This window comes from Nasonia vitripennis, chromosome 2 (genome assembly GCF_009193385.2).
Source record: "Nasonia vitripennis strain AsymCx chromosome 2, Nvit_psr_1.1, whole genome shotgun sequence".
In the NCBI taxonomy this organism is placed as follows: Eukaryota; Metazoa; Arthropoda; class Insecta; order Hymenoptera; family Pteromalidae; genus Nasonia; species Nasonia vitripennis.
Genome location: NC_045758.1, coordinates 27299280 through 27312169, shown reverse-complemented (window position 1 = coordinate 27312169; position 12890 = coordinate 27299280). Strand labels below are relative to the sequence as shown.

At 41.6% G+C, this 12890-nt stretch overlaps 1 protein-coding gene across 3 annotated transcripts in view; it reads left to right on the top strand.

Moving 5' to 3' along the window:
* LOC100120006 (alpha,alpha-trehalose-phosphate synthase [UDP-forming]) overlaps positions 1-12890 on the top strand; it is a 25448-nt gene extending 12558 nt beyond the window's left edge. For all 3 annotated transcript variants that reach the window (XM_001603643.6, XM_016982100.3, XM_016982099.3), the window contains 9 exons: positions 3054-3210; positions 6894-7058; positions 7164-7392; positions 7482-7798; positions 8021-8394; positions 8472-8663; positions 9522-9849; positions 9999-10292; positions 10383-12890. In XM_001603643.6, the coding sequence (XP_001603693.2) occupies positions 3054-3210; positions 6894-7058; positions 7164-7392; positions 7482-7798; positions 8021-8394; positions 8472-8663; positions 9522-9849; positions 9999-10292; positions 10383-10610 (2284 nt within the window). In that variant the 3' untranslated portion in view covers positions 10611-12890. The remainder of the gene's footprint in view (positions 1-3053; positions 3211-6893; positions 7059-7163; positions 7393-7481; positions 7799-8020; positions 8395-8471; positions 8664-9521; positions 9850-9998; positions 10293-10382) is intronic.

The following is a 12890-nucleotide window of genomic DNA, read 5'->3' as shown; positions in this document are numbered from 1 at the left end:
GGCTCTGGAGAGAGAGAGAGCGAGAGAGAGAGAGAGAGAGAGAGAGATAGAGAGAGAGAGAGAGAGAGAGAGATAGAGAGAGAGAGAGAGAGAGAGAGAGAGAGAGAGAGAGGAAAGACTTGCGGCATAAAACCTCTCTCGAAATTGAATTTATGAAATACAAGATAATTTTATGAACGAAAATAAGGTGTGGATCGATGTATATAAGTGTGAGTGTATGTAAGGAGAGCGATATGCGTCTCCTACGGGCCTTGCGACCGCGTCGAACGAGTGGGAAGCACGTGACGTGTCTCCCGCTGGTCTCGGTGACCGCGTGAAAGGGATGTTCGGGATAGGAAGGCGAGAGCTCTCGTCGCGTCGGCAATTCTAAAACCTTGCTGACCGAAACTAGACTGATTTTAGATTTTTCCGTTGGTGGTAAATCACCTCGGTCCTCCGCCCAAGCGTCACAGCGGTCGGGAGAGAGAAGCTGAAGCGGGGCTAAACCCGTCGCAAAGTACTCGGCCGAGCTTGAATTGGGAGTGCGGCCCTCCTCAAGCCCTCATTAGCGCTCGGCAATTGCCGAGCCTTTTTATGGTGTCGCTTTTATGGTGAAGTCGTTTGGTTTTGCAGGAAGACGCGTAATGACTGGAGAGGACACAATTGAACGGTGGTATTATGGAAATAATGCCGATATCTGGATATCGTGTTTAGAAAGATGCGTGCGAGACGCGAATTTCCGTGCTTACGACGGGAACATACGTTATACATCATATTAGTCACGCGAAACAGCCAGACTCGATGGCTCCGGAATGATTATCAACGATGACCTGAAACTTGACAAACAGTCCGCAATATGTCCACGTTTTTTTAAAGTCTCGTATATAGTTATGCCGATAAATGCATAATTATGCTCACTGAAAACAATTGTTTAATCTCGTGTTGCATAAAACAGTCTTTCGGATTTTGCGGAGCAAAAAAAAAAGCGATCGTTCGCAAACACATTGCTCTCATCGGCATCGATCGCTTGTGACGATAAAATGATTGTTGAATCTATTGCTTTAATTTAATCAGCGTTATATATTGTCGATCTGTTAGCGGCTATTATTCTTCTCGAATAATTGATAGATATGTTGCTGAAAAAAAGTCTTATACTGTACAAGGTGTAGGTTCATATTATTGAAGCTTAAGTTTTCGGCGAACAGATAAAAATCGTAATTTTATCAAGGTTCGAAAGCAGTATATATACACACACACACACACACTGCTTTCGAAAACTGTATCACTATTTTTTCAATCTATTTCTACGTTAGAAAAATTCATTGGTGTTTAGACTGTTTCTTAGTTTTTTTATCCAATTCAAAAGGAAGCGTAATCTTATCTTATTTATGTATACATGTACAGTCAAATTTTTTTCTAACGCAGAAAAATAGCCTCTTGTTTTTCCGGAATTTTACACGTTTTCTTTCATTACATAAATTGTACAAACACTTCTATTATAGTCCCAGCCCTCTCGACGTTATATACTTCTAGAAATATTTCTTTCAACTAATTCTCGCTGCAGTCATAATCAATCACATCGATGCATTGATGAAAAAAAGCAGCCTCGCACTTCGAATTTTCAATTAAGCTATTTAGTCTTGTCTAGTCGATATCAAGGTCTCCTAAAAAATCTCAGCTTCGAAGATACTAGCATTATTTGCTTGTCTGTAAATATACCACATGCACATAATACTCCAAGTGTCATTCGCGTGATATACTTAGATATCGCCTCGCGCCGACGCACAACAAATAGACTCGAGATACAGAAAAAAGCCGCCTCGACGAGGAAGCGGCGGCTTTTCGCCGATTTTTCCGAAGATTTTCACGCAAGGTCAGACGGGCATCACGTGCACAGAGTCGGCGCGTGCGCGAAAAACATTCCTTCGCGCATTAAGAGCACACAATTATACCCGGCGGCTATATACGCGATAATACTGCTGTACTTGACGTCCACGTGCGTCTGTGGGACTCGTATCGTGGGTATCATCAGCTGGATGCATGATGTAGGAGAGTTTAAAGTTCGAAAAGTTTATTTACAATGCGTAAATAGAGAGTCGCTTTGGCGTGCGCGTGTTTGCATGAATCATTAGCGTGAGATACGGTATTTCTATTTCTGGAGGATGTACACACGAACGAGCTGTCTTATCACAGTGTATTATTTTTTTTCTAAATGCACAAAGATGAAGACATTGTTGTAAAAACGTTGCATTGCTATAAAACGCTTTTCTCAAAAGCCATCAAACTGTCTAACCTTTACCGCCTATTCTTGCGACTGAAGAGTCATAATACCTTCAGTGCGGCGAACATTAAGATATACGAAGAAAATAAAGAAGATCCAACGCTGCAAGCATTATAAGCTCATTCGGATATTACGGATGTATTTTCTCTCTCTTTCTTCGTCAAAATCAACACGCAACACACGTGATAAGTGCATGCGCCACTATTATATATTGACTATTTACATAAAGACGTACATTGTAGACGTCAGCGTTTCGGAGACGATCTCACCGCTGATGAAATCGCAACAGACGAGGCCGAGCACATGCTCTCTTTCTTTAATAATTATCTGATTAAAAGTGCAAATTCCGCGTGACGTTATGTACGACTGGAAAAGTAACTTATTATAACATTATAGTATTCTATAAACGTGTCAAGTTTTTCGGCGCGATTTTTATCATCCGAAGTTCCGCTACTGCCTACGGGTAACAGATATCCGCGTTCGAGAAGAATCCGATTAGCGATATGTGCAGTGTCCGATTAGCGCATCGACGAAAAAAATTATCGCGTTCCAGTAGATTCCATCCTGTTCGTTTGTATTTCAATAAAATAAAAAAATTAACAACGATCAGCTTCCATCAATTCAATTATTGTTAACGTTATCTCGGCTTTTGTTCAAGGCCACAAATCGATAATCCTCCTGTGCCACGAACAAAGCTACGCCTTTATTTTATATTTGTGTGCAGCGTGATAATGAGCGCAAAATACCTACGCACATGGAATACCGAATTATTTTTGTTGCTTTGAATTTTCAGCGCCGGTGGCCTTGTCACCGCGGTCGCACCAGTGGTGATAAACGGAAATGGAGTCTGGGTCGGATGGCCAGGAATGCACATGGAGAACCGGAACGAGCCGATCCCGGAATCCGATCCGAACGACAGAACGCCCACCGCTGGTCTATTGTCGAGAAAGGTGAGCGAGATTAATCAATATCCTCCGATATAATGCTGGATTGTGCTCAAAGTGATTTTAGAGAGTCCTTATAGCTTGAAGGTTATTATTAGAGTTTTTTGTCGAGTGATCCTCTCGAGTTTCTCTGAAAGCGATATTGATTTTCGTCAAGTGGAGAATCAAATTTCAATTAGATGCATATTCACAACGAATGCAAAAATTAACAGCATAACACGAGCTTTCACGTAAAAAATTGCAGCTACTCACTCTTGATTTCCTGCACTCGACGCAAATTTCTCCCATACCCTCCGTCGCATCAAGTCTTTTCAAAGAAATTCCTTTGGCTATAATTAGATCATCCGCGCGCGGCATCGAAACCGGGATTATATTTACGCACACATTCGCGTGAATGCTCATCTTATAAGCTGCGCATCTCTCGCACTGAATTTTAATGTCGAAAATTCCGTTTCATAATCCTCTTATCTCATATCGGTATAGATGTTTATTTATAGCTTCTTCTGCTGTTTCGTCGAATGTATAATACGTTAGACGAGTGTCAACAACGAGGGACGATCATTCTAAACATTTCCTCGGTGGTATATAAAATATTAAGTCACACATTTTCGGATCTCGATAAGGCATTGATTATCAAACTCGCGAATATCTATCGGGCCAAAGTCAACACGCACGTGGAACCATAAAAACGTTGTTTTTGTTCGTATCTCGCAAATTCGCGATTAGGATATTTTATTATGGAGAGCCAAGATAATCTTGTTTGTAAATTGATGGAGCTGCGAGAGAGCGAGAGAGAGAGAGAGAGAGAGAGAGAGAGAGAGAGAGAGAGAGAGAGAGAGAGAGAGAGAGAGAGAGAGAGAGAGAGAGATAGAGCTATCCCAAAAAAGAAAATACTGCCCGTGTCATCGCGTGGAATATTTAGACTCTACGGCCGATCGAAAAACCGAGGGAATTTATCGACGGCTCGGCGAAATCCAATACACCGCGCGGAGATAAATACAGAACTATCGTTATACAATGGAATTTAACCGCGCAGACGTTAACTTTTCATAATTCTCGCACATACACACTGTGAATATTGTACACGCAGCTCGAGAGTCACGCCATACAATATAAGTACGGGAGCAGCGGGACGCGTTAGTCTGTGCATGTAAATATATATGGCATGTCATTCAAGTGTACAGCTGCGAGGTCCTCTTGACCTTGGCATTGAAAACGTTCGCGAGCGCTCGTTACGTTGACTCATTCGCAATCAATTGACGCGGGCCGAATATTCCGCGCGAGCTTGCGGTTTCTAGCTGCGATCCATTCTTTTTCACGTTTCTTTTTATCATTGAATTCTTGTGATTTTGTACATTAGAATATTTATTTCTATCCTTGAGTTTTGCACTATATTTTGATGACAAACTCATCGAATTTTCAAGCCATTTTATTTTACTTGTTCTCAAATTGAAAATTAGACGATAACTTTCGGAGTAGTATTAGAGAAACGAAGTTAATAATTCGAGACACGCAGATAACTATAATTGAATTCTGTAGCTAACCGAATAGAAGTGTTTACGCGCATAAATGTAACCTATAACCCAGCGAAAGATTTCTAGCCGCCGTTACACTCGGAAATAGCTTGCTCCGATCTGTTTTAACTAGACGCATCAGCAAATCCTGCTTATCATAACGAGAAAACATCGTTTACTACGAAATAACTGATGCAACAGTCTGAGCAAGCAAAGACCATTTTTACCCTTACGAGCGCAAAAGCGCACACATATTCTTATGCAATTCCGCGATTAACGTCGCCAAAATAAATCTCGATGTACGTCGTCTTTTCTCAAATACTATAAGCGACGAGACTAAAAACGACATCAAGTAGATATCACTTCTCCAAGGTAGCTCGATTCTCCTGAAGGAGCTGCTCGTGGCAAAACAGCCGCGATGCGCGACTATTGATTTTCCGCGGCTATAGAGCTGGTTTCGCGGCTCCTGTAACAGTAATCCTGATGCTAGTCTGTGCTTCCCTGGCCGGATAAACTATCCTACCTATGTATGTATAGCTGTGAATACGTATCAGCCGGTGCCTGGCGACGCGTAGCACGTTGTTTTTTGCGATTAAAAGCTCGATGGGCTCGGTTCATGGATGACGATATAGAGGGAATGGTTTTTTTTGTTGTTTCTCGTACAATTGATATTCCATTTCATTAAAGGCCTTCTTCTTATAGCTATCCACTTATTTTCTCGAAGTCGTGTGTCATTTGTTTTCATCTACATCACTTTTGTTGTCTCTCTATTGTTCTTTTCAGTTCATACGTTGCAGATAGGTCGTGTGCAAACGTTTAAATGCCCCGGCGTGCGTACAAGCATACACACACACACACACACACACACACACATTGTTATCTGCTGCATTCTATACAATCTTCATTCTATATATACTGTTTCTACGTGCGCACGTGAGTCTCTGAATGTTAAAAAGAAAAAACGATATATTATAATAATGCACTTTTCTCTGTAATATCTTACATACGAGCATAACATCGAGATAAGCGATGCGCATAGGAGCTGCATAGTAAAACCCGAGGCGTTCCAATCACAATTTTTCTTCCCTATGGCACCTCGAGCGTAATAAATGCTCTGCAAAAGTCCGAGGAAAATGCAGCGCGTCGTCTCTTAAAATTACGCAAGGGTATAATGTAAGCGCCAAAGGAGAGTCCTTGGGAAAGAAATTAAGTCACGCTCCGTTGGTGCATCTTTTTTATTTTTAAGTGACTCTCTCGCGTTTCTATACGTGAAATAATACTAGTTATATGAATGCAACTTTTCTTAAAGCAACAAAAATAAACGCTATCGCTTGCAATTCGCTATAGAATTTCGAAGTTTTCGTCTCGCCAAATATTTCGAGGTCGTGACGAGTGCAAAAGCCTTTTATCGGCTGATTGCAATTTGCGTCAGTCAGTGCTTGAACTCTCTCACTCTCTCGCCTGTTTTGCCGAGAGTTCGCCTATGGGCATCTTTGATTGCATTGTCCGAGAAGACATAACTGCATGTTGACTATACTTTTACGTATTTTTATACGCAAAGTCGAGTTCTTGAATCGATTCGTTGGAGGTTTGCAAAAAACTATTAAATCATTCTAGGAATAAGTTACAAACAAATCGTCCCCGCAGACGGGTAATAAAAAGAAAATACAGCGCGTCGAATCACCTTACGCGCGTAATCCAATTACTCTCATTCCAACCGCCGCCAATCGCGGCGAGCCGATAATACACGAGGACATTCGAGTTGAAAAACAGATGGTCGCGCGCGCAAAGCAGCCAATAATGAGCAATTACGAGCGAGAGGCTCGTTTTAATTTATCGGCATCGCAAGGGCATTTGACCCCTTATCCGCGACAAGGATCTCTCTGGCCGATGGACTTTATGCACTTCCGATGTTGTCTGCGCGACTATTTTGTCGCCGCGATTATTGGCGCCGTCGCCTCGCTATCTCGCGCGCTACTTACTCTCTCCCCGATGCCCGCTTTATGTTGCACATTACACATCCTTGGGCTCGACTTATCGACTCTTTCTCGCATTGCATTTCTTTTAAATTATTGCTCATTTTCTCTGAAGCGCGTTTCGATAAATCGCGCTCGATTGAGAATCGAGTTGAGAGAATATATTGTAAAATTAAATTAATTTCGTTCATTATCGCAGGTCGTGGCAGTGCACGTGGAGCCGACAATCTTCGACTCGTATTACAATGGCTGCTGCAACGGCACTTTCTGGCCACTATTCCACTCGATGCCCGACAGAGCCACTTTTATCGCCGACCACTGGAAGGCTTACAGCGCCGTTAACGAGGAGTTTGCCGCGAAAACGGTGAGCTTGATGATTTTTTCTTTTATCTCGTTGCTATATTTATGCTCATTTCAAATGAAAGCAGAGTGCAGTGGGACTTATCGCAAAGGTTGTCTTTATCTATAGGTCGGAGCTTTGGAACAGATCCACAAGGAGCAAGCGGGTCAGGGCAACGGCACACCCCTGGTCTGGGTGCACGACTATCACCTCATGCTGGCCGCCAACTGGATCAGACAAGCCGCCGACGAGAAGAACCTAAAGCTCAAGCTTGGTTTCTTCCTTCATATTCCATTCCCTCCATGGGACATCTTCAGACTCTTCCCCTGGGCCGACGAGATCCTCCAGGGAATGCTAGGTAAGCCTTATATATTCCGATTGAGTGGTCTACACTTATACAGTCAAGTCGTTGATTCGTGCGATTTAATTTATCGAAACGCTTTATAGGATGCGACATGGTGGGCTTCCACATCCAAGACTACTGCCTGAACTTCGTAGACTGCTGTCAGCGCAGCTTGGGCTGCAGAGTCGACCGCAAGAACCTGCTGGTCGAGCACGGCGGTCGTACCGTCAGGGTGAGACCTTTGCCAATCGGTATACCCTTCGATCGTTTCGTCTCGCTGGCCGAGACCGCGCCGAAGGTTATGCTGACCAATCAAAAGATCATCCTTGGCGTCGACCGACTTGACTACACCAAGGGACTTGTGCACAGACTCAAGGCCTTCGAGATGCTGCTGGAGAAGCATCCGGAACACCGGGAACAGGTAGATTGACATAGTTTTAAGCGTTATAAGTGTAGATGACGACGCGCCGGCTCTTAGCTACGTTTAGTGATATCGCGCTAAAGCTATTGTTATGCACGTAACGAGCTTTGTGTACAACACTGAAATGTGTCAAATCGAGAGCGTTTAAAATATGCATGCACAGTTTTCTAAGGTTACTTCTTAGAAGCTTTTTTGAACTAATTCTTTTATTTTAACAAAAAGGTGACGATGCTGCAAATCGCCGTGCCATCTCGTACGGACGTCCGCGAGTACCAGGATCTGAAGCTCGAAATGGATCAGCTGATCGGCAGCATAAACGGCCGCTTTACCACACCCAATTGGTCGCCCATACGCTATATTTACGGCTGTGTCAGTCAAGACGAGTTGGCTGCTTTTTACAGAGATGCCGCCGTGGCTCTAGTGACTCCGCTCAGAGATGGCATGAACCTCGTGGCTAAGGAGTTCGTCGCCTGCCAGATCAACACTCCTCCTGGTGTGCTTATCGTTTCTCCCTTCGCCGGTGCTGGAGAGATGATGCACGAGGCACTCATTTGTAACCCATACGAGATCGACGAGGCTGCTGAAGTCATTCACAGGTGAGAATTTCTTGGATACGACCTTTTTATTTGAAATAATTGCATCTCGAGTACTAAAGTGTTTGAAAATTTTTCAGAGCGTTGACTATGCCAGAGGACGAGCGCACGCTGAGAATGAACCACTTGCGCCGTCGCGAGAAGGCCTACGATGTGAACCATTGGATGAAATCGTTCTTGCAGGTGATGGGCTCGCTCGAGGAGCGTGATTCCGTTGGTGCTACGGTCATGCAGCCGGTGACAATGGACGACTTCGACGATTACTTGAGCAAGTAGGTATCCAGGGATGTTCGGGAAATGTGCTTGTCTAGGCCCGACCAGCGCATGCGCTGCCAACCGCGATCATGACATTTATATTGTTCATTGCATTATTTCTGCAAACTCATTTTTACAACGATCAATTAGGCGCTTTTCATTCACTTTTTACTTATCTTTGTTTAAACCATTCCACCTGTCATTCAACGTAACAAACGCAGTGGACTTGACCATGCAATATGCCGATTAACTTATTTGCTTTGATAAATTCGTCAGGTTTAACGTGTCCACTTACGTTTGCAATCACTCATTATAGAAACATATAGACATTTGAGAAGCAATCAACATGTAAAGAAATTCTACTCCATCGTCTCATTGTAATTATGTAGACTATCCATTTGTTTAAGTGATAATGAGCTAAATTAACATTTCAGTAAATTAAAGTCTAGAGACTAAATAATTGTATGTTTCTATAATTTTATAAGAATATATCTATTTCAGGTATATCATACATTTTCTACGAAAAATTTCATCAATGCTACATAAATGCCTACTGTTAAATATAAAAAAGTGAGCATGAGTTTGGGTACATCGCCGCGTAGGTTCTACACACTACTTGTGCAACTTGCATGAGAATGAACAACTAAAGTATTTTTCGACAAACGCAACAAATCAAACGTGAAGAAAGCGCGACTACGTCAACGTACCGCTGCCTTGCATACAAATAAATCGAGATAAAGACAAAATCTTTTACAAAAAACTTGGGACATAGCACCAAGAGAAAAGGATCTAGAAAGGCGGGCCCGCGCGAGCGATGTTGACCTAACTCATGATGAAAGCCGGGTAACGATCAAGTGATGACACATGTTCCCCAGGTACATTGGTGAGAATCACAAGCTGGCACTGCTTCTGGATTACGATGGTACCTTGGCCCCGATCGCAACCCATCCAGACCTCGCGACCCTACCACTCGAGACGAAGAACGTGCTGCAGAGGCTGTCCAATCTTCCAGACGTCTACATCGCCATCATCTCCGGAAGAAACGTCAACAACGTCAAATCCATGGTTGGAATCAATGGTATCACCTACGCTGGTAACCACGGACTGGAAATTCTGCATCCAGACGGCAGCAAATTCGTTCATCCGATGCCTGCGGTGTTCGAGAGCAAGGTCGCTAGTCTCATGCAAGCCCTTCAGGATCAGGTATGAATTATCAATAATATTCAGAGCCTTGCATAGTTTGATTATAAACAAACATGAACCATAAGTCATAAAGATAAAATTATTCTTTAAATATTGTTTAACTATGATCAAATTTAATCAGATATTAATAGCAAATTTCTCTGCAATAGCTGTGCAAAGACGGCGCCTGGGTAGAGAATAAGGGAGCTCTGCTGACTTTCCATTACCGCGAAACGCCGATGGAACGTCGCCCATCGATGATCGAACACGCAAAGAAGTTGATAGAAGACGCTGGTTTCAAGGCATGTTCAGCGCATTGCGCCATCGAGGCCAAACCACCGGTAGAATGGAACAAAGGTCGCGCCTCTATTTACATCTTGCGCACAGCTTTCGGCCTCGACTGGAGCGAGAGGATCAGGATCATCTATGCTGGTGACGATGCGACAGATGAGGACGCCATGAAGGTAAGACGATTTTCAATTTACTTTGAATGTTCATTTATTGCATATATCGCTTGTCTCTAACTCGTTTTTTTTTTTAAACAAATAATACAGGCTCTGAAAGGTATGGCTGCGACATTCCGCGTTGCCTCATCGCACATAATTCGTACATCAGCAGAACGCCGTCTGCCCAGCACCGACTCCGTCCTCACGATGCTTAAGTGGGTTGAGAGACACCTAAGCCGCAGAAAGCCTCGCAACAACAATGACGTATCATCCAAGTTCCGTCGCGGACACTCCGGCATTACCATGGAAATGTCCTTTACGCAGCCCTCGGCGTAACGAAAACGGTTGCGATCCGAGTCACCTAGGTAAACGAATCCTTTTCGTCCTCGTTCCTTTTTTCCTCTCCCTTCGTCCTCTGCTCGTATTTGTCAACTCTATATTTTGTTTAAATTAGAAGTATCTACTGTAGCACCGTAGGGATTAAGTATAAGAATATGTACGTTGTAAGTAAATTAAAAGGGTAACTAATAGTTCAAGTCGAGCGCGATACCAAAAAATTCAAATAACGATGTTAAGGAGACCAAAAATGTGAAGGAATAGAGACTGCGCTGCTTCTGGGATTTGCTATGAAAATAAGCATCGGGAATCGGGAGTTTTATTCGATTGTAACAACTTGCGATCACTGTTTTATACAGCTTGAATTTATGTAGTTTCACGTGTCTTATGAAATCACCCGAAGCCGTAACTGGTTCCCGACTGAAATATCCATTAAGTGTCACTTCTAAAGCTCATTGCATGGATGTTTTTGGTAGCGTTTTTAAATTTGTTTGCCGCGCGTGTAGCCATTGTAATTCGAGAAGGGAGTAAGAGCCTCCATTTTCAATTATCTATCAATTCGACGAGAAAACGAAGGAAAACTTACGAAAACACGAGCTTAGAATTGTGAAATGAAAAAATCTTTTGAATATACACGGGGATTTTTACCCATTTAATTCCTTTGCGCGAGCTCCAGAGAGCCATTAATTTCATTATACGCGAACAAAAAAAGTAAACTTAATTTATCGAAAGTAGTACTTAGATATTTAGTGTTAAAGTTAAGTCGCTCAAAGGCTGGAAGGCTGATAGTGAGCAGTATCGGCTTAAGCAGCCGTCTGTTTTTTTTTAATTTTAAAACAATATTGTTTGTTGATAAGATGCGCGCCGAAAATCCTGTCTAACTGTTGTAGTCTCTCGGTTACAAGCGCTGCGTCGTCAGATTATATATTTTATTTCGTTAGCATTTTTTAAATTATGCCATCTATTTGCAAAGACTGCAAAGTGTTATTTTTTTCGTTCGTCCTTATCTCCGAAAATAAATGTGAAGTATACGCAGTGCCAATGCGATTTCTCGCTTTGCATCTTAGCTGTAAAAAAAGTTTTGTATTTTCTCGTAAAAATACAAACTAAATTTTCATTAATATTCTTTGTAAGCTCTATTAACGTAATTTTACACTGCGCATGGCGAAAGTTTTTCATACATTTGAAAAGGAAAGTACCCTCATTCCGAAAATTATTGCGATGGTGAGGAGTAATTCGAACTTGAGGGCGAGCATATTTTAGCATATAACGATGCGTAGAAAAATAGTTTTAAAAGCAAAATGTAAGGCATCGATCGAAAAAGTCGATCGTACGCAACTATATATATATATATTTGAGAAAAATTGCTCAATCAATTCTAAACGTTATATCGATCTTTACCGTTTTATACAAGAAAATTTTTCTCTGAAAATTTGTAATCGAATTAAATATGTAAACGTATAATATCAATTTTAAAAACAATTGCGAATACCAAACAAATCCATCGACTGAATCTATATACTGTACGTATCGGCTTTTCTCAATGATGTATGTATATAATACCTTTTAACGCGCAAAATATGTAACCTTATATGAATGCGCACTATTTTTCTTATGTGTATCTGTGTATACACGTCGTCGGGTTTTTGCTTGCATTCAATACTACATGTGCACGAAAGAATAAGAAGAAAAATGATCGCGCAAGCGCAACCTAATATTATATACATGAACTAAACAAAAGAGTGATCTGTATTTTTTTATATATAATAATCGAAATTCGTCACCGGAACCCTTTATTCGTCCGACGTAAACATGTTACGATTATATATTATTATATTTTTTTAGCATAAAGAAAAGGTGGAAATGTTCCCCCATTAAACAAGTTGTTCTGATGTTTATGTATACATGTTCTTTCCTCATTCCCGTAAATTTCGCTAATACTTACATAAATTAAAACGAAAAAAAATTCTACAACACAATTTTTCGAAAATGTACAAAGATGAAAGACTAATTTACGATTGTTTTCCAAATATTTATTTCCTATTTCACTTCAAACGGTGCACGCAAAGTAGGGTTTCTTATGTATATTGTGAAATAAAACCTTTTATATAAAGTGTTTTCGGACGGATTTTGGCGTACGAAGATTAATTAAAAACGCCCCTTTTCGCTAATCCGATCTGTCATGCGCGTTGATATACTCAAGAGTCCTAAGACTACGTTGTTATGTAATGTTTAACGATAGACGTTTCGTAATTTGCTAGGATGTTTTTTCTGAAAAAC